This window comes from Nelumbo lutea, chromosome 7, assembly GCF_056320005.1.
Source record: "Nelumbo lutea isolate HS-2025 chromosome 7, American lotus-T2T, whole genome shotgun sequence".
Taxonomy (NCBI): domain Eukaryota; kingdom Viridiplantae; phylum Streptophyta; class Magnoliopsida; order Proteales; family Nelumbonaceae; genus Nelumbo; species Nelumbo lutea.
Genome location: NC_142690.1, coordinates 8,037,945 through 8,063,610, shown reverse-complemented (window position 1 = coordinate 8,063,610; position 25,666 = coordinate 8,037,945). Strand labels below are relative to the sequence as shown.

The window sequence follows — 25,666 nt, the reverse complement described above, 5'->3', positions numbered from 1 at the left end:
TGCTTGGAGGAGTAATAAGCAATTAGTGATGACAAGATCTAGTGCAGAAGCTGCATGCCATGCCATGGCTTTGGGTGCTTGTGAACTATTGTGGTTAAAGATATTACTGTATGACTATCAATAAAAAAATGAGAGATTTGCATAAAATGTTTAACTGATTTTTTAGTTTCAATTGAATCAACATGCTGTGGTACAATTCAGTAAAGGAATATCAAGACAAATGGAGGATATATGACAAAGTTGACTACTGCATAAAAGCATATTGATTTTTCCGCACATCAGTCTTTAATGCTTAATATCAATTTATATTAACACAAAGCAATGAAAAAAAGTAAAAATAATTGCAATTTGGTATCAGTACATAGTGTCCATGCACATATTGTTAGATTCAATACCCATATTGTATGTCAGCTCAACTTAACTAATTCACTTCCAAACTATATGGTGTCAGTTAATACCTATATTGGTATGTCTGCCTACGAAATTGGAATTAGATACCTTCTATGTCATCTGTTGTAGTCTAACATTTGATATTTACAATCTGTTTCAACATTGTCATATTTTCTTACTTGCATACAATGAATTAAATCTATCTCTTTCAAATTTTGTCATCTGCAACAGAGTATTGTTTACTTCATTTTCACAATTGGGCTTGAACTCTTGCCTCCTCACAAGTTAACATCTTACACAATGAAGAAATGGTGGAGGATTTTTAGAAATCACCCTGATGGCACTTCCCAGAGTCTTTTAGAACCCTTTCTGAATTCATCATCATCTCAAGTTTCTGCTTTTGATGTTGATGAAGATGTAGATGTGCAGGCTGAACGACACAGAGTGCTTTCTGGTTCTGCTGAAAATGCTATAATCTACTTGCAAAATCTTCGGAAGGTACTTTATTTTGTGGTTTATGTAACTAAACTTTTTATCAAATTGGAGCATCTTCCTTCTGATTTTGTGATATAACTTTTCATGTGATGTAGCCAATCTCTAATTCCAATTTCAGGTCTATCCTGGAGGAAGGAATCAGACTGAAAAAGTTGCAGTTCATTCATTAAGTTTCTCTGTTCAAGAAGGAGAATGCTTTGGTTTTCTAGGAACAAATGGAGCTGGGAAAACTACCACCTTATCAATGTTATCTGGTATTATGAGATTTCTTATTATTTTTTTTCTCCATCAAGTAAAAGTGTCTCACAAATATATATATATTTTTTTGTTTTTGATGATTTTTATAAGATGGCTACAGGAACAACAATGTTGTATGGAATGGGGTTTGGGGTAATCAAGAAATAACACACCCATAAAATGAGTGTTAAGGATTTTATGATATCAATATAGATGAGAAGCAGGACTAAGATAGAATTAGAATTTAGAGGCTTTCATGGAAACCTAGATATAATCTCTATAGGTGATGAAATGAGGGTTAGTCTAACATAGTTTTAGCCGTGCACATAGAAAATTGCTGTTCCAAGTGGTTACGTATATACATACATACATACATACATACATATAGTCATATATATATATATATATATATATATTTGAAGATCAATAAAGAAAACAATCATTCAATCGGTCAGAAAAAATACAATGTTTTGGTGACAAGAAGTCACCCCAACTCTTACAAAGGAGAGCCAAAGAAGAAACAAAAAGATTACAATTAGACTTGAACATTCAAAGTGTTCCAGAAGTCATCTCCGAAATTTGCTTTGCTTAATCCTTTGAATTCTAGCAAAACTAAAACCCACCCTACAATCCTTGAACTGATTGCAACCCCTAACTCTTTGTTGCTTCTCGATTTCCATTCGAATATTCTCTTATTTCTTTCCTCCCAGGCTTCCCAGCATATAGCAAAAGAAATACAGCTCCAGATGATTTTTATTTTGATGCTTCCATTCACCCTCGTCCAGCAGCCAAATATCTCCATACAATCACTAGGATCCCATCCATCCATGTTCAACAGCTTGAAAAAATAGGCCCAAATACTCCTAATGAATCTGCGGTGCACCAGTAGGTGAAGGATAGGTTCCTCTTCAGACAAGCAAAGCGGGCTTCTACTAGAAAACTGATGGCCTTTCTTTTTTTAGATTGTCTTGAGTCAGGATACTTAGGGGTGTAAACGGATCGAATTCGAATAAAATAAGGCAATATTCGAATTCGATTCGATATCCGACGGATATTGAAAATTAATATTCGAATTCAAATTCGATTAAATATCCAACTATTCGATTCAATTTGAATTCGAATTCGACCAATTAATTATTTTAGGGTAATTAATAAATATATAACATAAATATTTTATTTATATAAAGTATATAAATATATAAATTATTTATATAATTTAATTACTTTATATATAAATTATATAAATCATTTAAATATTTCATATATTATATATAAGAATTAAATAATCGGTCAAATTCAGATATTTATTGAATCGAATTAGGTCATATCCAAATTTGAATCCAATTAGCTATTCAGTATGAAAAGGATATTCGAATTTGACCAATTAGATATTCGAATTATCCAAATTTGATTCAATTATGTCGAATCTCGAATTCGAAATCGGATTTTCGAATACCGTTGACACCGCTAAGGATACTTCCCATTGAAATGAGCCAAGCAAAAGCCTCCACCCTTGGGGGAACTGACTTCCCCTAAACCCCTTTAACTGAATTAGGCTCTACCTGATTTCTGGACAGAGCATTATATAGAGACTTGACAGAAAATCTTCCGTTTCTATTTTCTTTCCACCATATAGCATCTGGAAGGTGATGGGTTCACTTCCACCTCTTGAAGCTTCTCCAACAGCCCCATACATTCCTCTGTCTCCCAATTCAACAGAGGTCTTCTGAATATTCGAATTTGACCAATTAGATATTCGAATTATCTGAATTTGATTCGATTATGTCGAATCTTGAATTCGAAATTGGATTTTCGAATACCGTTGACACCGCTAAGGATGCAGTTGAAAAACAATCCTAGAAGTATGGGACTGTGCTAGAAAACCAGAAAAACTAACAAGAGAAGATTAGAGAAGAAGAGAGGGAGAGAGAACTGCAGCAAGGAGAGTTAGAGGATGAGGAGTTCGAACTTAACCTCCCTCTAACACTCTAATACTCTTTTATTAAGTTAATTTTTGATAAATTACAGAGAGGCCCTTGAGTGGGAAGAAAAATACAAAAACAGAACACTACAGAGTATGGGCCCAGAATAAGGCCCATAACAGAGAGAAACATAATATAACATGAAGTGACAGTGTATGGGCCATTCGGCCCATCTCCTCTACACTCCCCCTCAAGCTGAGCATAGATGTTAATCATGCCCTGCTTGCCAGTGTCATGATGAAGCCTTCCCTTGGTAATGCCCTTGGTGAGAAAGTCTGCCAATTGTCCTTCAGAAGTAATGAATGGAAGACACACTTCTTCGGAGGACTCTTTCTCGAATAAAGTGTCGATCAACTTCAATATGTTTGGTTCGATCATGTTATACCGGGTTGTGAGCAATGTTGTGGCAGCCTGATTATCATAGTACAACATCATGGGTTTGTCATGATCAATCCCAAGTTCTTCTATTAAGGACCTTAGCCACAACAATTCCGAGACTTCATGTGCCATGGCTCTATACTCTGCTTCTGCCAAGGATCGGGCCACAACAGATTGTTTCTTACTCCTCCAAGAGACAACATTACCAGCCACCAGACTGCAATACCCTGAAGTAGATCTTCTATCATCATAATTTCCAGCCCAATCAGCATCAGTATAGGCTTCAAGTTTCAGATGATTATGCTTGGTAAATAGAATTCCTTTCCCTGGAGAGCCTTTCAGATAACACAAAATCCGTTATGCTGTTGCCATATGAGTATCTCTAGGAGCATGTATGAACTGGCTAATGCAACTGACAGCATACGCAATATTTGGCCTAGTCATGCCCAGGTACAGAAGCTTCCCAAGAAGTCTCTGAAAGACCCCTTTGTCTTCCAACAAAGTTTCATCCGAAGCTGAAAGTTTGTGACTCATATCAATGGGAGTTGTAGCTGGTCTTGCACCCAGTTTTCCAGTTTCAGACAACAAATCAAGAACATATTTCCTTTGGGAAATAAGAGTCCCATCCTTGGATCTAGCAACTTCTATGCCAAGGAAGTATTTCAACTCCCCCAGATCCTTAATCTCAAATTCTGTACAGAGGAAAGACTTAAGGGCCAGAATGCCTGAGACATCATCACCAGTCACTATAATGTCATCAACATACACAATGAGATACACTGCTAGAGATCTACTTTTCTTCACAAACAGAGTATGATCTGACTGTGTCTGAACATAGCCGAATTTAACAAGTGCAGTTCTAAATCTCTCAAACCAGGTTCTAGGAGATTGTTTGAGACCACTACTTTTCTTCACAAACAGAGTATGATCTGACTGTGTCTGAACATAGCCGAATTTAACAAGTGCAGTTCTAAATCTCTCAAACCAGGCTCTAGGAGATTGTTTGAGACCATAAAGTGATTTCTTCATTTTACATACCTTTCCTTGCATATCTTTCCCATACATCCCTGGAGGAAGACACATGTAGACCTCCTCATGTAAGTCACCATTCGGAAATGCATTCTTTACATCTAACTGATAGAGAGGCCAATCAAAGTGAACTGCCAGAGATAAAAGAACCCTCACAGATGTCATCTTGGCAACAGGGGCAAAAGTCTCCAGGTAGTCAATCCCATATGTCTGTGTGTAGCCTTTTGCAACAAGTCTGGCCTTGTACCTCTCCATAGTTCCATCAGCCCTGTATTTAATGGCAAAAACTCACTTGCACCCAATTGGATCATTCCCTTAAGGCAAATCCACCACCTCCCAAGTATCATTTGCATGTAGAGCATCCATTTTGATCTCCATGGCATCTCTCCATTCTGGAATCCCAAGGGCTTCTGAGACAGACCTAGGAATGGGGTTAGAAGCAACAGAAGAGAGATAGGCAAAGTATGAAGGAGAAAGCAGGTCATAAGAAAGGTGTTTGGAAATGCAGTGTGCAGTACACTTCCGCTTCCCTTTCCTAACAGCAATGGGGACATCAAGGTCTGGGAAGGATGATTCCAAAGGAGCTGAAGCAGTACCTGTTATCTCATCTGTGATTGGGAATGTATGAGCCTCATCTGTTGTAAGGGAAACTACTTGCTCATTCCTGGATCTCTGCCTTTAATACACTTTCGGATTATGGTAGGACGAGGAGGTAAAGAAATAGGGGCACTAGGACATGATGTATGAAGTGATTGATCCTCCTTTGATTCATTTGGTGAGGATACAGGTTTGTCAAGAGATTCAACTGGGACAGGAAGAGGAAGGGCAAAAACTTGTGACATACTCTCCCCCTGTGGACAATGTCCTTCCTGAGAGGAACCATAAAAAGGAGAAAGTTCATCAAAGGTAACATCTATAGAGACATGTCGGGTGCCTGTCTTTGGATCAAAACAACAATAACCCTTTTGTGTGGGGGAGTAACCAAGGAAGATGCATTTGTGGGCTTTCGGTTCAAACTTATGTCTCTGCACATTTGGAATGTGAACATAGCAGGTACAACCAAACACATGAAGAGGAATTGGGAAGAGATCTTTGTCTGGATGAAGAAGACAGAAGGGGGATTTAAACCCTAAAACCCTGGATGGCATACGGTTTATGAGATAGGTAGCAGTAAGTATAGCATCACCCCAAAATCTTGTGGGAACATGTGAGGCAAACAAAAGGCTCCTTGCAACTTCAACAATATGTCTATTTTTTCTCTCAGCAACTCCATTTTGTTTAGGGGTTTTAACACAGGATTTTTGATGAATAACCCCCATGTCAAAGAGATACAAGGATAAACTCTTCTCAAAATACTCTTTTGCATTGTCAGATCTGAAAACCTTAATTCTGGTATCAAATTGAGTTAAAACAAGCTCACGAAATTGCCTCACAAGTTTTGGGACTTCATCCCAGGATTTCATTAAGTATATCCAAGTGAATCTAGAAAAGTCATCAATAAATAAGATAAAATATCTATAACCCCCCATAGAGGATAAGTGGTAAGGCCCCCACACATCAGAGTGCACAATATGAAAAGGAAAAGATGATCTTTTATTGCTCACAGGGTAATTTTTTCTATAATGCTTTGACAACTGACAGGACTCACAATTGAGACTGGACACACTGACTCCCTTAAACAGTTTTGGAAACAAATGGCTTAAAGCAGAAAAAGGTAAATGACCCAACCGACAATGACTCAACATAATTTGACTAACAGACTCTGAAAAAGTAGAACCAAAAGCAACATTCTTGGGATGATCAAAGCATTGGCCATGCGTGTCGAGCAAGTATATTCCATTCGCTTCATGGCCACTCCCAATCACCTTCTAAGACTTCAGGTCCTGAAAGACACAGTGAGAAGGGAAAAAGGTTACACAACAATTCAATGACTTGGTCAGGCTACTTACAGATAATAAGTTGGTATTTAATTTAGACACATGAAGAGTGGAAGATAAGAGTAAGGAGTCTGTTGCCTTGACAATTCCCTTGCCAGAAATAGGGGCAAGAGAACCATCAGCTAAGGTGATTTTGTCACGACCAGGAAGTAAATCATATGAAACAAACAAAGTGGAAAGGTTGGTCATGTGATCAGAAGCACCTGAGTCTATGATCCAAGGGGTTTTGTGATTACCTGAGGTGGATGCATGGTTAGCGGAAGCCCTTATACCTCAGTGAGCAAATGCAATGGTGGTTGGACTTCTAGAAGGGATGGATGATGAAGTTACACCTTCAAGTTGGCTGATCATCTTTCCAAACTTCTCATAATCAGCTTTCATGGCTGCCAACTGTGCACTGGTAGGCTCAACCTCTATATCTGTGCTTGTGGTTGCATGTGCACTTCCTATCTTTCTACTATCAATCTTCTTCTGGAATCTGATAGGTACAAGATTGGGATGCAATTTCCAGCACTTGTCCTTTGTGTGTTTCGGCTTCTTACAATATTCACACACCACTTCCTTCCTTCCTGTGCCACTGTGAGCTCCTGTAACCCCTTTGGGTTTAATTCTCATATTTGCAAAATGATCATTGATACCGACTCCTTGAACCTGCACTTGCCTCCTACTTTCTTCACTGCTAACCAAAGTATATGCTTGTGACAATGAAACATCTTCCTTGGACAAGATGTTTTGCTTTGTAATGTCGTATTTAGAGTTCAGGCCTGTCAAGAACTCAAAGACCCTATTCCTTTCAACCAATTTCCTATATGTTTCAGCATCCTTGGGGGTATCCCATGTCACAACCTCTATCAAATCAATCTCTTGCCATAGAGATTTCAGGGTTGAGAAGTATGCTGCAAGTGACTTCTCCCCCTGCCTTAGATTCTTCACATCACTTCTCAATTTGTAGGCTCTGGCAACATTCAACTTCTGGGAGTAAGTTTCTGCAGCACTATCCCAGATTTCTTTAGCCGAGTTCATCCACAGGTAATGTTGGATAATCTGTGGCTGCATTGAGCTCACAAGCCACCCAATCACTATGTAATTCTCCTACACCCATTTCTCATAGGAGGGATCCTCCTCTGGGGGAGCTTTTTTGCTCCCAGAGATAAACCCCCACTTTCCTCTACTGCAAATATGAATTTTTACGGATTGTGACCAGGCCAAATAATTGGTTCCATCCAATTTAACTGTAGTTACAACCAACAAGGAATCAATTGTAGTTCCCGAATTATGTCCATATTCAGCAGTGCTCTTGTTCTCAATTTCTGAGTAGTCCATTATATAACAACTTCAATTAGGGTTTCGGCAAGCCTTTAAAAGTGATCTGACTTCAAAGAACTCAGATTGAGTTGAAATAATAGCAAACACAGCAACACACTAACTCAGTTCAGAACTGACAGCCGTGAGAACCAAGTTCGGTGGCAGCACTTTCAAAGAGAAGAAACCCTGGTTCAGCCTTCAAGGAACAATCAACAGGCTTCCAAACAATATGTATTCTTGGTTCCCAACAATAATTTCCCAAGGAGAACAAAGAAACAGTCCATAGTACCTAAGAGGACCTTTTACAAACACTATGTATGCAACAGTCAACACTTCACTGTTAACAAGCAGAAATCACTTCAAGAACACTTTGTCTAGGTCCAAGAAGCAGCTGAACTAAAGTAGAGGCTTGTACCACTTAATTTAAATCAGTTTTTCAGCAGTTTGTGTTAGACAGTTTTGTATGCCCTTAGCTTCAATCTGATTTGATGTACTTTTGTTATTTAGTGGAAATAAATAAAGTGCATGTTTGATTCATATTGTTTGGTTTAATTCTGTGTAAAACCCTAAAACTGGACATTTATAGAGACTCGTGCTAGTTTTAAATGTTCACAGCCGTTGGATAAGTCTGGGGAGATTTATCCTGCCAAGGCTGATGCTGGTGTGCCACCAAGTGTTGGGATGGCCTGTCTCAGCCATCAGGGTAAGACCCGAGGCACATGCAGTATGGGATTACTTGAATCCTTGAACCGGACCAAATTTCCAGTATTGCCCTGGACCTTGGAGATAGATGGGCAAAACTGAAAAGTTACACCTGACCCCTAGACTCGATTATGACATTTCACTAGGTGTTGGATCAGACTGCCTTTGATATGCCAATCAGTGAGATCCTTAGCGGGGATCAAAACCTGGGTATGTTGGGGCAGTTTGAGAATTCATCTGAGTGGGTGATCATAGTGACAGAATCAGCCACTTTGTCGGACAAAGGGTAATGATCGGGAATGCACTCTCTCTGATGGAAACCAAACTGTCGGCAGTTGATTTCAATCGTTGGAATTTTGTTTTGCAAAATTAATATATTTATATATATATGTACGGTTTCGAATTGTTTGCAAATGGTTTTAATTCCCGGGATCCATGTGAGAGGAGAGTGCGGCACTGTTCCTTGCAGCCGAGGGAGAGGTCCTCTCTTGTCGGGCAGTGCTTGATCATTAAGGGCTGAGAGGTTAAGTGTAAGACCATTGAGGATAATACCTGATGGGCTAATCTTGCACCTGCCCACAGTCCCTGGGTTTTTATAAGATGGCTTGGCCCAGGGACCACTTATTGTAAGTGTTGGGCCCATAGGGTCCATATGATGGACTCAAGGGGTTCATTGAGTTTTTCAGTGAATTCGGCTGGGCCTTGTTTTAGAGGCTGGGCCGAACCCATGTGACTGGTGTGTAGATCAATGCTTGGGTCCCACGCCATACAAAGAAGCCCAACTGGGCAGCAGATTGGAAAGTAATTAGACACTGAACACTTCATGGGCCAAAAGCCCATTTCAAACTGGGCTGATATGATCACCAGTTCATAGGGCGAATCTGAGATTAGTGTTAGTAAAAGGATTGGGTCTTTGACCTTTTCCACTATAAGAGACCAAATTCAAATTAGATTTGAATCTGGTAACCTCCTGATAAGATCAGGAGTAAGCTAACTTTATCTGCAGACAGGATTAAGATTATCCCCTATCCAAATACTGATTTGGATTGGGATAACTCCTAATTAGGAGGATTCTTAATCAAGAAGAAAGGAGGAAAAACCCTAACTAAGAAAGAGAAAATATCAGATTTCGAACCACCTTGAAGAGATAGGATCTCATTCATACTCCAAAAAAAAGGAAAAAGGCAGTTCAGCCCTTTCGCCTTTAGAGTTCTCCTCCTGCTGCCGCCATATTTTTTGCAAGATTAGATCTTTGCAGAAAAGGAAAGTCAAGAAATCTGTTCTTGACATTAGTCTTGCAACAAAGACTAAAAGGATTCAGTGTTTAGTGTTTCCAGAGGATTCTTGTGAAGGATCCAGTGTGTAGGACGCACCCTGCTGGTTCTGTTCCATCCACAGCTGTGTCATCTTCAGCAGGAACGGATCTTGGAGCATTCTTTGGGCGTGAACACCAACTTTGGGAGATACTGCTTCTCCGGATCAGGTATATTCTTCCCATTTATCTTTTGGTACATATCTGGTTTGATTATGGTTCAAGTAGGATCCTTGAATATTGTATTCTAAACTTAGGGAATATGATTCCCAGTTGGGAGAAGGTAGGAAATTTTTGAAATTCGCCCACCCATTCCGCAACCTTTATGGCGTCCATTAGATGGATCCTACCCTTCTTTCAGTTTGGAAGCCCAATAACAGCCGAACAACACTTCCAGAATAACCCAGAAATCAGTCCAGCAATAGTGGGCCGAATGGAGGGGTGCTTTGAATGTTTTAACAGTCCTCCCAAATAACAAAAAATAACTCAGCAAAGAACTGAGAAAACAACTTACAGTATCTTTGGTTTGAACTTCAAACCAGGCCGAACTCTTTGCTCTCTGAGCTAGCTTCGAAATCCCTTTTCTCTGATTTCAAATCAGGCTGAAAAAACTTGCTCCCTGATTCCTCCTGGTCACCGAACCCTTCTCCAAGTGTATAGAAACTTGGGCACCCTCCAATGACCTCCAAGAACCAGGCGAATGACTGTAAACATTCAGCCCTAGAACCTCCTCAAGCAGTTGGCTGAACTAGAACCACATGAGGGACACGTCAAGTAACGACCCGCTCTGATACCAAGTTGAAAAACAGTCCTAGAAGTATGAGACCGTGCTAGAAAACCATAAAAACTAACAAGAGAAGATTAGAGAAGATTAGAGAAGAAGTGAGAGAGAGAGAACTGCGGCAAGGAGAGTTAGAGGATGAGGAGTTCGAACTTAACCTCCCTCTAACACTCTAATATTCTTTTATTAAGTTAATCTTTGATAAATTACAGAGAGGCCCTTGAGTGGGCAGAAAAATACAAAAACAGAACACTACAGAGTATGTGCCCAGAATAAGGCCCATAACAGAGAGAAACATAACATAACATGAAGTGACAGTCTATGGGCCATTCGGCCCATCTCCTCTACGGATACTTCCCATTGAAATGAGCCAAGCAAAAGCCACCACCCTTGGGGGAACTGACTTCCCCTAAACCCCTTTAACTGAATTAGGCTCTACCTGATTTCTGGACAGAGCATTATGTAGAGACTTGACAGAAAATCTTCCGTTTCTATTTTCTTTCCACCATCTAGCATCTGGAAGGTGATGGGTTTACTTCCACCTCTTGAAGCTTCTCCAACAGCCCCACACATTCCTCTGTCTCCCAATTCAACAGAGGTCTTCTGAATTCAGGACACCACACCACTGCCCCATTGCAAAATTTAGCATTGAGAAATAGGTACACCCTTCTTACTTAGACTGTAAAGCTTAGGACATAGCTCACACAACTTTTCAACCCCAATCCAGTTATCCTCCCAAAATCTCACACTTGAATCATTCCCCATCTTCCAATAAAAGAAAAGGCTGAATCAAAGAGTTAAATTTCATGATCCCTTTCCAGAACTCACTCCATAAGTAGATCAAATTTCCCTCACATCCCACCCAAAATTCACCACTCCATATTTTCAGGCCACCATCCTTCTCCATAGAGTGTTTCCCTCTCTTTACCAAACCTCCAAACCCATTTCCCCAACAAGGCCTTATTAAAAGTTCCCACCCTTCTCACTCCCAATCCCCCATCCTTCTTCGCCCTACAAACCAGGTTCCAACTCACCAAATGGTATTTCTTTTTCTCCACCTTTAGATTCCAAAGAAAGTCTCTGTAATTTTTCAATTTCTTCTTGAACCGAAGCTGGAGCCTAAAGCAAAGACAAGTAATAAATTTTTTATTTTTTTTGAAAATAAGACAAGTAGTAAATGGGTAATGGATAGAACACACTATTAAAGTGATTTTTCCCCCAAAGGAGAGGTATTTTCCTTTCCAACCTGCCAACCTTTGTTCAATGTGATCAATAACAGGTTTCCAAACATGTGGAGCTGCTGCCCTAGCCCCAATGGGGAGCCCAAGATATGATAAAGAGAACTCCCCAATGAGGCATCCTAAAGCCCCAGCACATTCCTCCAAACAGGCCTGCTGAATATCTTCCACCCCAATCATCAAACTTAGGTTGATTTTTAACCCCAAGAGCAATTGGAAGCTTTTGAGGATTCCTCTCAAGTTGTAAGCTTGTTCTACAGATGCATCCATGAAGATCAAAGTGTCATAAAAATATTGAAGATGAGAAATGGCTAAACTAGCAAATCCAATCTTGAAACTAGCCGACAAACCTGTATCTACTTCTACTCTATTCGATACTTCCACTACTAGGGCAAATAGAAAGGGGGATAAAGGATCCCCTGCCTCAAACCCCTTGAAGCCTCAAGGAATTTTGTTGACACTCCATTAACCAAATTTGAAAAGGATACTGATGAGATGCACACAAACATCCAACTTCTCCATTTTTCCCCAAAACCCATCCTACTTAGCACTTCCTCCAAGAAACCCCATTCTACATGATCATATGCCTTCCAAATCCATTTTGCAAATTACTCCACCTTCCCCACTTCTTATCCTTGCATCCACACATTTGCTTGCAATCAGAATCCCATCCAAAATCTGACGCCCATGTACAAAAGCGATCTGAGTGGGACCCACCACCATATAAAGGACCTCTTTCAACCCATCCAAGTGGTTATATGCATTAGAGGTTCCAACTTCCAAGTCAAAGAAGACTATAAATGGCTATAAATCTGGGGTGTGCTCAGCAGAAACATAAAAAAGGCAGCCCAGTGCATGAGGCTTCCACCAATGTGGAGTCTGGGGAGGGACAGATGTATGCAGCCTTACCCCCTACAAATACACAGAGAAGCTGTTTCCAAAATTTGAATCCTGGTAACTGAGGTCGCAACGGAGCAACCCAACCATTGTGCCAAGGTCCACCTGCTAAGCAGAAGCATTAGTCTTCTAAATTTGGAAAGAGGATATTAATTCTTTCTTAATACATATTATATATAACTGTTGAAAATTCTCACATCATTAGACAAGTATGGGATTTTTAGATTTTTGTAATCAGAATTATCCATTATAAAATTTTATTTGCTTCTAATATTTTTCTGAATGTTGCATACAGGGGAAGAGTGTCCAACAGATGGAACTGCTTATATTTTTGGCAATGATATATGTTCAAAGCCCAAGACTGCTCGTCGACATGTATTTTTTAACGTCATCACTCCATTTATTTTTGCAATGACATGGTCATTAATCATTATTTAAAAACATTAGGATGAAACCTAGATCAAATGATCCTATTGTGTTTTACATGCCCAGATTGGTTACTGCCCACAATTTGATGCGCTGCTGGAGTTTCTAACAGTCCAAGAGCATCTTGAGCTTTATGCAAGAATTAAAGGAGTTTCAGAAAACAGAATGAAAGATGTATGGAATACCAAAACCTAATATTTTGCTAATCTCATCCTTATCGTAAAATGCTTACACCAACAGAATTTCTTCTATCTTTCCCATATTTATAATGACATCCATCTGACTGGGCAGGTTGTCATGGAAAAGTTGGTGGAATTTGATTTGTTCAAGCATTCTAACAAACCATCATTTTCTCTTAGTGGAGGAAACAAACGCAAACTATCTGTTGCAATTGCTATGATTGGAAATCCTCCTATAGTTATTCTCGATGAGCCATCTACAGGTCTTGTCCTCACTAATTATTGCTTTTTAGAGAAAATTTTAATGATGTTTAATATCTCAATTTGTTTCTAAAGCAAACCATAATGTTGCTTTTGACATGTCATGCTTGATTATATGGACATTTTATGAACTTACATTTAGGCTCTGCCAGTATTATATTTCTAATATATTTCTACTACAATAATTTCTATTTTTTTTTTGGATAATTAACTGAAATTTTATTAAAACTAATAAAAAGGGGAGCAAACATAACAAAGCAAGGGGAGGAGTAAAATCTCTTAACCCTCCCTGAGAATAAACTTATAATACAACATTGCCCAACAGAGACTGACCCTTCGTACCCCTTGTTTAGAAAGTGCATCCACAAAGGAGTTTGCACTTCTCTTAATCCACTGAAGCTTAATCTCCATGTCCTGGGTCGGCCATTTAAACCTCTTTTTCTCATTTGAAAACTTCCATATCCCTTTCTCTTCCTTTTACAGCCAGCCAATGATCAACATTGAGTCACCTTCCACAACCAATTTTCTGATATTTAATTCCTTTGCTCTCTTTATCCCTTTCAAAACCGCCATTACCTCAGTTCTTAGGGAATCCCCTATGTAGAGAACACTGATGTGGACCCCATGGCTGTGGTCCCCACTGTGTTCGTATGGCAGCACAGCATGTATTCTTTGTTAGTTATGTCAGTGTTAGTTGGTAGTTGTTTCAGTTTTGTTGTTACAACTTGTTATTTCAGCTTTATTATTAGTTTATTTGCCATGTAAGCATTAAGGGCAATTCAGCCTTTTTATTACAATTAGTAAACATATAAATATTAAGAGTGGGTCAGAAGATTCATTCTATTCGACCCTCTCTCCTTTTCTAAAACCCTTCGTGTGCTTCTGCTTTCTCCCTCTTTTCTTCTTCTTTTCTCCATCTGAAGTCTTTCTTTTACTTTTGGATTCAAGACTGATTGTAGTCTTGATCGACTACTTGGTATTAGAGCCAATCTAGGGTTCCTCATGTGTGTCTAATCCAACCGACCACATGAGAATTGCCTAGGGCTGGAAGCTTAGAAAGAACTGTGAAGAAAACTGAAGAGAGGAGAGCTTGAGAGTTCGGCAATGAGGGTCTGAGAATGAGAGTTTCGAACCTACCCTCACTCAACACCCTAACACTATTTTATTAAGATATATTTGAATAATTACAAGGAGGCCCTTAGTTGGGCAAGAATTTACAAAGAACTTAATATAGACAAGATGGGCCTAGAATAAGGCCCATTGCAGAAAAACATAAATAACAAGAAAGAATAAACAACCTATGGGCCATTCGGCCCATCTTCTCTACACTCCCCCTCATGCTAAGCATAGATGTCAATCATGCCAAGCTTGCTGGTATCATGCTGAAGTTTTGCCTTGGGAATGCCTTTGGTGAGAAAATCTATCAACTGTCCTTCAGATGTGATGAAAGGAAGACACACTTCACTCTAAGAGACCCTTTCCCTAATGAAGTTTCGATCAACTTCAATATGCTTGGTTCTATCATGTTGCACTGGGTTGTGAGCAATGTTGATGGCAGCCTGATTATCACAGTACAACATCATTGGCTTGTCATATTCAACTCTAAGGTATCTTGAGATTATCTGAAGTGGTAGCATGATTGGAAGAAGCCCTTATACCTGAATGAGCAAATGCTGAAGTAGTAGGATTTCCTGAAGGGTTGGAAAGGAGAGGTCACATCACTCAGCTGACTGATCATCTTCCCAAACTTTTCATATTATGCTCTCATGGCTACCAATTGTGCAGAAGCAGACATCTCTTCACTATCTGGCCCAACAGCTACATTTGCACTTCCTGATCTTTTACTATCATGTTTTTTCTGAAACTGAATGGGAACAAGATTAGGATGTAATTTTCAGCACTTGTCTTTGGTGTGCTTCGGCTTCTTGTAGTACTCACATATAACTTCTTTCTTTCCTGTGCCACCAGAAGTTCTAGTATTCCCTTTGGGTTTAATCCCCATATTGGCAAAGTGATCATTAATATCAGCTCCTTGAACTTGGACAGCCCTTCTGCTCTCTTCACTACTTACCAATGTTAGACAGTCTTGTATGCCCTTAGCTTCAATCGGATTTGATGTACTTTTGTTATTTAGTGGAAATAAATTAAAGTGCATGTTTGATTCATGTTGTTTGGTATAATTCTATGTAAGACCCTAAAACTGGACACTTATAGAAACTTGTGTTAGTTTTAAATGTTCACAGCCATTGGATAAGTCTGGGGAGATTTATCCTGCCAAGGCTGATACTGGTGTGCCACCAAGTGTTGGGATGGCTTGTTTCGGCCATCAGGGTAAGACCTAAGGCACATGCAGTATGGGATTGCTTGAACCCTTGAACCGGACCAGATTTCTAGTATTGCCCTAGACTTTGGAGATAGATGGGCAAAACTGGAAAGTTACACCTGACCCCTAGACTTGATTATGACACATCACTAGGTGTCGGATCGGGTTGTCTTTGATGTGTCAATCAGTGAGATCCTTAGTGGGGGTCAAAACCTGGACATGTTGGGGTAGTTTGAGAATTCATCTGAGTGAGTGGTCATAGTGACAGGATCGGGCTGTCTTTGATGTGTCAATCAGTGAGATCCTTAGTGGGGGTCAAAACCTGGACATGTTGGGGCAGTCTGAGAATTCATCTGAGTGAGTGGTCATAGTGACAGGATCAGTCCCTTTGTCGAACAATGGTAATGATCGGTAATGCACTCTCTATAATGGAAACCAAACTGCTGGCAGTTGATTTCAATCGTTGGAATTTTGTTTTGCAAAATAAGATATATATATATATGTATATGTACGGTTTCAAAAGATTTGCAAAAGGTTTTAATTCCCGGGATCCATGTGAGTAGAGAGTGCGGCACTATTCCTTGCAGCCGAGGGAGAGGTCTTCTCTTGTCGGGCAGTGCTTGATCATTAAGGGCTGAGAGGTTAAGTGTAAGACCATTTAGGATATTACCTGATGGGCTAATCTTGCACCTGCCCACAGTCCCTGGGTTTTTATAAGATGGCTTGGCCCAGGGACCACTTAATGTAAGTGTTGGGCCTATAAGGTCCATGTGATGGGCTCAAGGGGGTCACTGAGTCTTTCAGTGAATTCGGCTGGGCCTTGTAATAAAGGCTGGGCCGAACCCATGTGGCTGGTGTGTAGATCAATGCTTGGGTCCCACGCCATACAAAGAAGCCCAACTGGGCAACATGTTGGAAACTAGTTAAACACTGAACACTTCATGGGCCAAAAGCCCATTTCAAACTGGGCTGATATGATCACCAGTTCATAGGGCGAATCTGAGATTAGTGTTAGTAAAAGGATTGGGTCTTTGACCTTTTCCACTCTAAGAGACCAAATTCAAATTAGATTTGAATCTGGTAACCTCCTGATAAGATCAGGAGTTAACTAACTTAATCTGCAGATAGGATTAAGATTAACCTCTATCCAAATACTGATTTGGATTGGGATAACTCCCAAAATATTGGGAGGTTTCTTAATCAAGAAGAAAGAGGAGAAAACCCTAGCAGAAATATCAGATTTCGAACTAGGGGGTTTGAGTAAGCAAGAAACACATCCTGCAATCTGAGATTTGATCTCTCATAGACTCCAGAGAGAAGAGACAATTCTGCCCTCTTCGTCCCTGGACTTCTCCTCCTTCAGCCGCTGCCACTACCTGTTGGAAGATTTGATCTTTGCAGCAACAGGAAGTCAAGAAAGCAGTTCTTGACAATAGTCTTGCAAGAAAGACACTAGGATTCGGTGTTCAAGGTTTCCAGAGGGTTCTTGTGAAGAATCCAGTGTGTAGGACACACCCTGCTGGTTCCGTTCCATCCACAGCTGTGTCATCTTTAGCAGGAGCGGATCATGGTCACTTCTTTGGGCGTGAACACCAACTTTGGGTGATATTATTTCTTCGGATCATGTATAATCCTTCCTGTTTCCTTTTGGTTCAGATCTGGTTTGTTTATGGTTCAAGTAGGATCCTTGAATAATGTATTCTAAATTTAGGGAATATGATTCCCAGTTGGAAGAAGGTAGGAAATTTTTTTGAAATTCGCCCCCCATTCCGCACCCTTCTTGGCATCCATTAAATGGATCCTACCATTCTTTCAACCAATGCATAAGCTTGTGACAGAGACACACTCCTTAGAAAGAATATTCTGTTTTGTGATATCATATTCTGGGTTTAGTCCAGTTAAGAACTCAAATACCTTGTTCCTTTCAACCAATTTTCTGTAGGTCTCTGCATCATTGGTGGTGTCCCAAGTTACAGCTTCTATTAGGTCAATCTCTTGCCATAGGGACTTCAGGGTTGAGAAATATACATATAGAGGTTTCTCCCCTTGCCTTAAATCTTTACATCACTTCTCAATTTATATGCTCGGGCCACATTGAGTTTTTGGGAATAGGTTTCTGCAACACTGTCCCAAATTTCTTTTGCTGAATTCATCCATAGGTAGTGTTGGTTGATTTGTGGCTGCATTGAGTTCACAAGCCACCCAATGATAGTGTAATTTTCTTGCATTCACTTCTCGTAGGATGGATCATCTTCTGGGGGAGCCTTCTTACTCCCAGAAATGAACCCCCACTTTCCTTTACTACATACATGAATCTTTACTGATTGTGACCATGCTAGGTAATTAGTTCCATCTAGTTTAACTATGGCCACAGTCAATAAGGAATCACTTGGAGTCCCCTGAACCAGTCCATATTCAGTACCACTTTTGTTTTCAAACTCTGAGGAGTACATCATGTAAACACTCCAAATATGATTTCAGATGACTTCTACAAGTATACTGAATGAGGACAAGCAAGAACAGAGTTCAGCCAACCACAAGAAGGTAACACACTGAGTTCAGCCGACCACAAGAACGCAATACACTGAGTTCAGCCTTCAAGAAGTAAACAAAAACTTCTAGGCATTCAGCCGAAGTACCTTTTCAGATCTGGACTTCAAGGTAAATACCACTTGGTATTGCTGAAATAGCCCTTTTTACAAACACAGTGTGGGCAATAGAGACAACCCCACTGTCAAAAAGAAAAAAAGGACCTCAAGAACAGTTCGTACAACCTCCCCAAAACAACCAAATATAAAACAATCCACAACCTTGTTACAAGGATGTTTCGGTAGTTTTGACAGTCCAAGAAGGAGAAAAAACAGCCCAGAAATTTCTGGGTTAAACCAGATTCAATGGCAGCCGAAGGTAGTACAGAACAACCAGATATTTTCGGACACTTCAACAGTCCAAACACAGCCGAGAGTAATACAGAACAACCAGAGATTTTCGGACACTTCAACAGTCCAAACACAGCCGAAAGCAATACAGAACAACCAAAAAACTGAGCACAACTTACAGTTCGAGCTTCAAAACAGAACCGATTTGTCCCCTTCCTTTTTTTCTCTAATTCTTCCTGGCCACCGAACCACTTCTCCAAGAGATTCTAGTCTTGGGCACTTCCAATGACCTCCAAGAATCAAGCAATACGAGCCTAAGCTTCCAGCCCTAGAATATTGAAGTTCAGGTATGCCTTGATACCATGAAGAAAACTAAAGAGAGGAGAGCTTGAGAGTTCGGCAATGAGGGTCTGAGAATAAGAGTTTTGAACCTACCCTCACTCAGCACTCTAACACTATTTTATTAAGATATATTTCAATAATTACAAGGAGGCCCTTAGTTGGGCGAATTTACAATGAACTTAATATAGACAGGATGGGCCCAGAATAAGGCCCATTATAGAAAAACATAAATAACAAGAAAGAATAAACAACCTATGGGCCATTCGGCCCATCTTCTCTACAAACTATTCATTAGTTGATTCTTGGAGGTTACTAGAAGGGTTTAGCAGCTGTCCAAAGGCTTGTAGAGGCTTGGAGAGTGTTTTGGTAATCAGGAAGAATCAGAGAAGGTTAAAAGGATCAATATTAGGGTTCAGGCGAAGATTGAAGGTGGTGATCAGAGTTTTCTGGGTAAGTTTTTTATCTTTTCTTGAGACTGTCATCAGTCAAAGATAGGTTGGACTTATCTAGAAGGAGCGGTTGAGCTTTCCCTTATTTTCTCAGAGGCGATCAGAGTTCTTTGGTTTTTTTCTAGGGTTTGTTCTTAACCCTACGACTAGACTTGACTGTGGACCTATTTGGAAGGTGCGGCTGAGAATTGTTTTTGTTCTCACAAAGATTTCTCCAAGTTTTCCTTAACCCTACAATCAAACCTGATATTTTTCACCTTTTGGGTAATTCCTAATCTGTTTCAGTATTCCAGATTGTTTTCTAAGTGAGTTCTAGACTTGTTTCAGCTTCAAAACCTGTTTTTGGGGGTGAGAACCTTTATCAAGAATTGGACTGCTTACACTCAGAACTGTCGATTGGTTTCAGATTTGATCTGAACCGAGTTCATGCAGAATTCTGTTTTCCCCTTGTTTGTGGAAGACCTAGGCTGGCTGTTATCAGTTGTTTAAGTGTTGTTTTCTATTACAATAGCTTTAAAAGCCTTTGATCACTAGCAATTCTGGTAATATGTTTGAGACTGCATTTCAGATTACAACTGTGAGGTTTGATGGATCCAACTACTTAGAATGGGCCCAATCAGCCATGATGGCTATTGGGGGTAGAGGAAAACTTAGCTATCTATTGGGAGATGTGAAAGAACCATCCAAGGAAGACCAAATGTATACCAAGTGGATTGAGGAGAACTACTTGGTTATGACATGGCTGTGCAACTCTATGCAGCCACATATTAGCCAAAACTATTTGTGGGAAAAAATTGCCAAGGAGATCTGGGAGGTCATGAAAGAGACCTACTCCCAACCCCTTAATGTTGCTAGGGCCTATGAATTGAAGTGTGAGGTTAATACCCTCAAGCAAGGAGAGAAACCAGTCACCGTTTACTTCTCTACTTTGAAATCTCTATGGCATGAAATTGACTATCTGGAAACACTTGAGTGGGAAAGTCAAAAGGATGCCGACTCATAGAAAGTAAGTTGAGACTAATAGGGATTTTGAATTCCTGGCTGGTTTGAATTCTGATTATGGTATTGTGAGACAGCAGATACTAACAAGGGACAGTGTGACCTTTTCTCAAGCCTACTCATTGGTGCAATAGTGAAGAGACCAGGAGGAAGGTTATGATGCAGCATCAGCCCTTCCCACCAGCCTTGGCAGCGGTTAATCCTAAGTCTGGGGGTGATACTGAAAGGGATATGAAGAAGGAAGATAAGCGGGATCTAGTGTGTGGACATTGCAAGAAACCTAAGCATACTAAAGACACATGTTGGAAACGGCACCCTCATCTAGTCCCAGCAAAACTGAGGAACAAAAGGGGTAATGCTCATATGGCTGTTAATACCGATTCTGCATCCTCATCGGACACAAAAGGCACGCCTCTAGACACCTTAACTGCTGTTCGGGCTGCCCTAACAAAGTTGGAAAAGGAGGTTGGGAATTCAGCTCAGTCATCTCAATCATCATTAGCTCCTTCCACATCAGCCTTTGCTCATTCAGGTACTCGGACCTCAGCTTACCATGCTTCAGCTCCAGGTAACACTGAACATTGTTGGGTAATAGACTTAGGTGCATCTGACCATATGAATAGTTTGCCATCACTGTTCACTACCTATCACTTATCTTCTGGTAGAGATAAAGTGTCCATTGCTGATGGTTCCCTTGTTTCCATTTCTGGCAAGGGAGACATCAAGTTGTCTAATACCATTTCCTTATCCTCAGTTTTGCATGTTCCTAAGCTTGATACTAACTTGCTTTCACTCAGTAGTATTACCAAACATCAGAACTGTTCAGTAACCTTCCTTGACCGATGTGTTTTTCAGGACTTGGAGACAAGGAAGGTGATTGGGATTGGCCGTGAGACGAATGGGATCTATCTGGTTGGAGAGAGTTCTCATTGGAAAGATCATGAAGATAAGAAGTCTTTTTGTTGGAGAGGGATCTATCCAAACACGGGATCTTTATTTCTCAAAGGAATTATGTTCTAGATCTGTTAGCAGAAACTAGAAAGTTGGGTGTTAAGCCTGCAGATACACCCATTGAACAGAATCACAAGATCAGTGTAGAGGGTGGAGAGCCTCTTGAAGACAAAGCTATGTTCCAACGGCTGGTTGGAAAACTCCTATATCTTTGTCTCACACGAGCAGACATCAGTTATGCAGTCAGCGTTATCAGTCAATACATGCATTCTCCTAGAACTACTCACTTCCTTGCAGTTGAGAGAATATTAGCATACTTGAAGAGATGTCCAGGTAGGGGTATATTATTCAAGAATAATGATTAATGAAGATAGAAGTCTATATAGATGCTGATTGGGCTGGGAGTGCTGATGACAAGAGGTCTACTTCTGGATATTGTGCCCTTGTAGGAGGTAACCTTGTCTCTTGGAGGAGTAAGAAACAAAGTGTTGCTTCTCGCTCTAGTGCTGAAGTTGAATATAGATCGATGGCTAATGGTGTGGCTGAAATCCTATGGCTGAAGTCATTACTTGAAGAGTTGGGTATTGATTATGAGAAGCCCTTAATGCTGTATTGTGATAATCAGGCTGCTATTAACATAGCTTGTGATAATCAGGCTGCTATTAATATAGCTCACAATCCGGTACAGCATGACAGAACTAAGCATATCGAAGTTGATCGACATTTTGTCAGAGAAAGGGTTTCATCTCAAGAAGTGTGTCTCCCGTATATCACCTCCAGCATGCAGCTCGTAGATCTTCTCACCAAGGCTGTTCCAAGGAAGAAGTTAGAGGCAGACCTATGCAAGTTGGGAATGACAAATATCTATTCCCAACTTGAGGGGGAGTGTAGAGAACACTGATGTGGTCCCCACTGTGTTCGTATGGCAGCACAGCATGCATTCTTTGTTAGTTATGTCAGTGTTGGTTGGTAGTTATTTCAGTTTTGTTGTTACAGCTTGTTATTTCAGCTTTATTATTAGTTTATTTTCCATGTAAACAAATATATAAATATTAAGAGTGGGTCGGCAGATTGATTCTATTCGACCCTCTCTCTCCTTTTCTAAAACCCTTCGTGTGCTTCTGCTTTCTCCCTCTTTTCTTCTTCTTTTCTCCATCTGAAATCTTTCTTTTACTTTCGGATTCAAGACTGATTCCTACTCCAATGGGACCGAAATACATAGCAATAATTTTTCCTTCCTCATCCCTATATACTCCTCCTATACCTGAAGGGCCTGGGTTGCGCTCACTACTTCCATCAAAATTCAGCTTTGTAAACCCAACAACTGGAGGGGACCAAACTGGACTAGTCACAGATTTAAGAGGAGCTGAACAATCCACTTCTTTGCAATTCTTGATAATATCTCCTGCTGAAATACCTTCAAAGGTTCTCATAGTCTTGACCCAATGAACCACCCTAATAGTTATTGTTTTTATGATGACATCCTTCTTTCTTTTTCAGAGGAATTCTTTGATTTATTTCTTCCCAAACTGTCCAGGAAAAAGCTGCTCTCATACATCTCCACAGTGAACATTAATAAGCCATGAATTAACTTGAGAATGAATGCCTATTAACCTACTCAGATAGTCATATGGGGACAGACATGGCTGCCAGATTCTTGAAAATACAGAATGTTCTCAGACTTTCCATCTCCTTTCTTTTTTATATTGATTACAGAGTCTTATAGAAAATTTCTAAAAGAGCAACTTTTAATGTCATTAGAAAATGGAGAAACAAGGAATTGACCTTCCATTTTCAGATAGTAACTGAGTAATGTAGTTTCCTCAGTTGGAATTTCTCATTGCCACAAGTATTTGCATTCTAATCAGCATATGACTAACATCACTTTACTATTTGTTCCTTATTTCTAGAAATATATTTGTACAATAGTCTAATTTCTTGTAAATACTGTTTTGTACTTGTAATAAATTACTTTAGAATGCAAGGATTATTATGTCCATTTCTAAACTTTATTAATAAGGAGAATAGGAAATCTAAAGTTCATAGATCCTGCAACAAAGGAAAAAAGGCTGAAACCTCAAACAAACACCAGAATAAATACAATTTGAAGTTTCCACAATGCAGATTTCTCCTCATCACTCCTCTAGAAATGCTATAAGAGGATGGAATTGAAGGAACTTGGGACCTAAATAAATGAAATGTTATGTTGTTGAGTCCAACATTGTCATTCATTGAAATGCTTAGCTTCGAGGTTCGCTAAATAGTCAATTATAATTGATGTTATGCTGAGAATGACCACCTTCTCAGTCATAGTTAGGAGGTGGAAATGCTGGATGGGCCTGTATGTTTGAATTTTTACAGCTGGAAAGGTGAAGTTTATAAGTTCAGAATGGTCCTTTCTGAGCCCAACTGATACAAGAAGGTTTTCAGCAAGTCTTAAAGGAAGAAATTGAGGAAAAGAGGTCAGATGACAGACCTGCAGAATGCACCATCAGCCAGAAAAGAGGTCAGATGGCAAACCTTGGGTGATTTGGCTGAAAATTAGAGGAGGTGAAGTACACTTATAGTGCTTAATGCTTAATAATGTAAATTTTCAGCTCGGTCAGACAACTGGAAGTACTTCAACTAAAGGCAGATGACTGATTTTTGGGTAGGGCAGGTCATGGTCAAAGTCAAAGAGAAAATTGCTTTTTTTTTTGTTTCTTATTAGTCTATAAGTAGAGGTTGACATGTCTTGCAAAGTATTCCATGCTATTCCAATGGAGGAGTTTTATTTCTGTTCTCTACCATAGCTGAACCTATAAGCTTTGGATATAGAAACCACCTTAATACCATTTCAATTTTATTTTTTTTTTATCAATAACAGAAACTCATAATACTAATAAGAAACAAGATTACATACAGCACTCCGGGGAGAGATAAAATGATTTAACTCTCCCCAACAGAACAAGAAAAGAAAATTACAAATTATCCCAAAACATTTGGTCCCTTCCCACTCCTTGCTTTGCCAAATTATCTGCAAAGGCATTTGCAGTTCTCTTCACCCAGTGAAACTGAATTTCCAATCCCCTGGATAATACCACTTCAAATTTTATTAAATTTAACCTATGGATTCTATCTGACCTCAAATCGATGTGGGAGAAAAGACTATGCCATTTTACCAATGACCCATAACTGAGTTATTAAAGCTTTTAAGGTGGCTATTTTCTTTCTTGAAAGACAAATGTACATCATAGGTTGTACAAGGTATACAAGTATTAGAGTCCTGCCCAAAGATTACAAAGGCAGTGGATTATCACCCTAAAAAAATAAAACATAAATAAAAAAAAAAAAACACTAAACCATACTTGGCAAGCCCATCAGCTACAGAACTAAATTTCCTAGGGATCTACCCAATGCTAATATTGCAGAGAATCTGCAAGTGTAATCTCCCTTGATTTTCAAAAGATAAGACAGTCACCAAGGGCCACTCTGAGGCTTCAACATCCAGCTGATTGAGTTTGCCAAGTCCCCTACTTTTATGGTGGCCATCTCCCAAGAATTCAAATGAGAGATCAGAAATAGAGGCATTCTCCATTTCAAATCTCCAGCATGAGTGATGTTGAACTTGTTGTTTTCTATGTAGGGACCATTCATTGTAGTGTTTCTATTAGTGACTTCTCTTGGGTAGATTAGTCAGCATTCTGAATTCTTTTTTTGTAATGAAGTCTATATGGCATAGACGTAGCATGAATTTACCCAAATTCTTTCCTTATCTCTCTTACTATAAGTAATTACAAGGGACTTTCCTCCAAGGTAGACAAATCACTGATCAAGTCCTAATAGCTAACGAATGTATAGAGGACATCAGTAGAAGGGGAAAGAAACTTTGAGAAATTTTGGTTTTGGAGATAGAGGTGGTGTGGTTGGATTGAAGGTTGTTTGGCAGCTGCTCATTATTCGGTGCTGGTTAACGGAGTGGTTAGAGATTTTTTTCCAGCTATTAGAGGACTGAGACAAGGTAATCCCCTCTCTCCCTTCCTTTTTACCTTGATAGCAGATGTTTTCAGCAGACTTATCTTGAGAGCGGAATTTGATTTGAGGCTGGAGGGTTGGAAGAGAGGGTGCTATTGTTACACATCTACAATTTGCATATGACAACTATCCTGTTTTGCGAGTCTGGGGACCCTCGGTT

At 39.8% G+C, this 25,666-nt stretch overlaps 1 protein-coding gene across 4 annotated transcripts in view; it reads left to right on the top strand.

Moving 5' to 3' along the window:
- The window catches only part of ABCA1 (ATP-binding cassette A1), a 144,985-nt gene that overhangs the window by 90,901 nt on the left and 28,418 nt on the right, over window positions 1–25,666 (top strand). For all 4 annotated transcript variants that reach the window (XM_088955395.1, XM_088955394.1, XM_088955396.1 and 1 more), the window contains 5 exons: window positions 622–888; window positions 1,004–1,139; window positions 12,979–13,058; window positions 13,176–13,283; window positions 13,401–13,551. In XM_088955395.1, coding sequence (XP_088811521.1) covers window positions 622–888; window positions 1,004–1,139; window positions 12,979–13,058; window positions 13,176–13,283; window positions 13,401–13,551 — 742 coding nt within the window. The remainder of the gene's footprint in view (window positions 1–621; window positions 889–1,003; window positions 1,140–12,978; window positions 13,059–13,175; window positions 13,284–13,400; window positions 13,552–25,666) is intronic.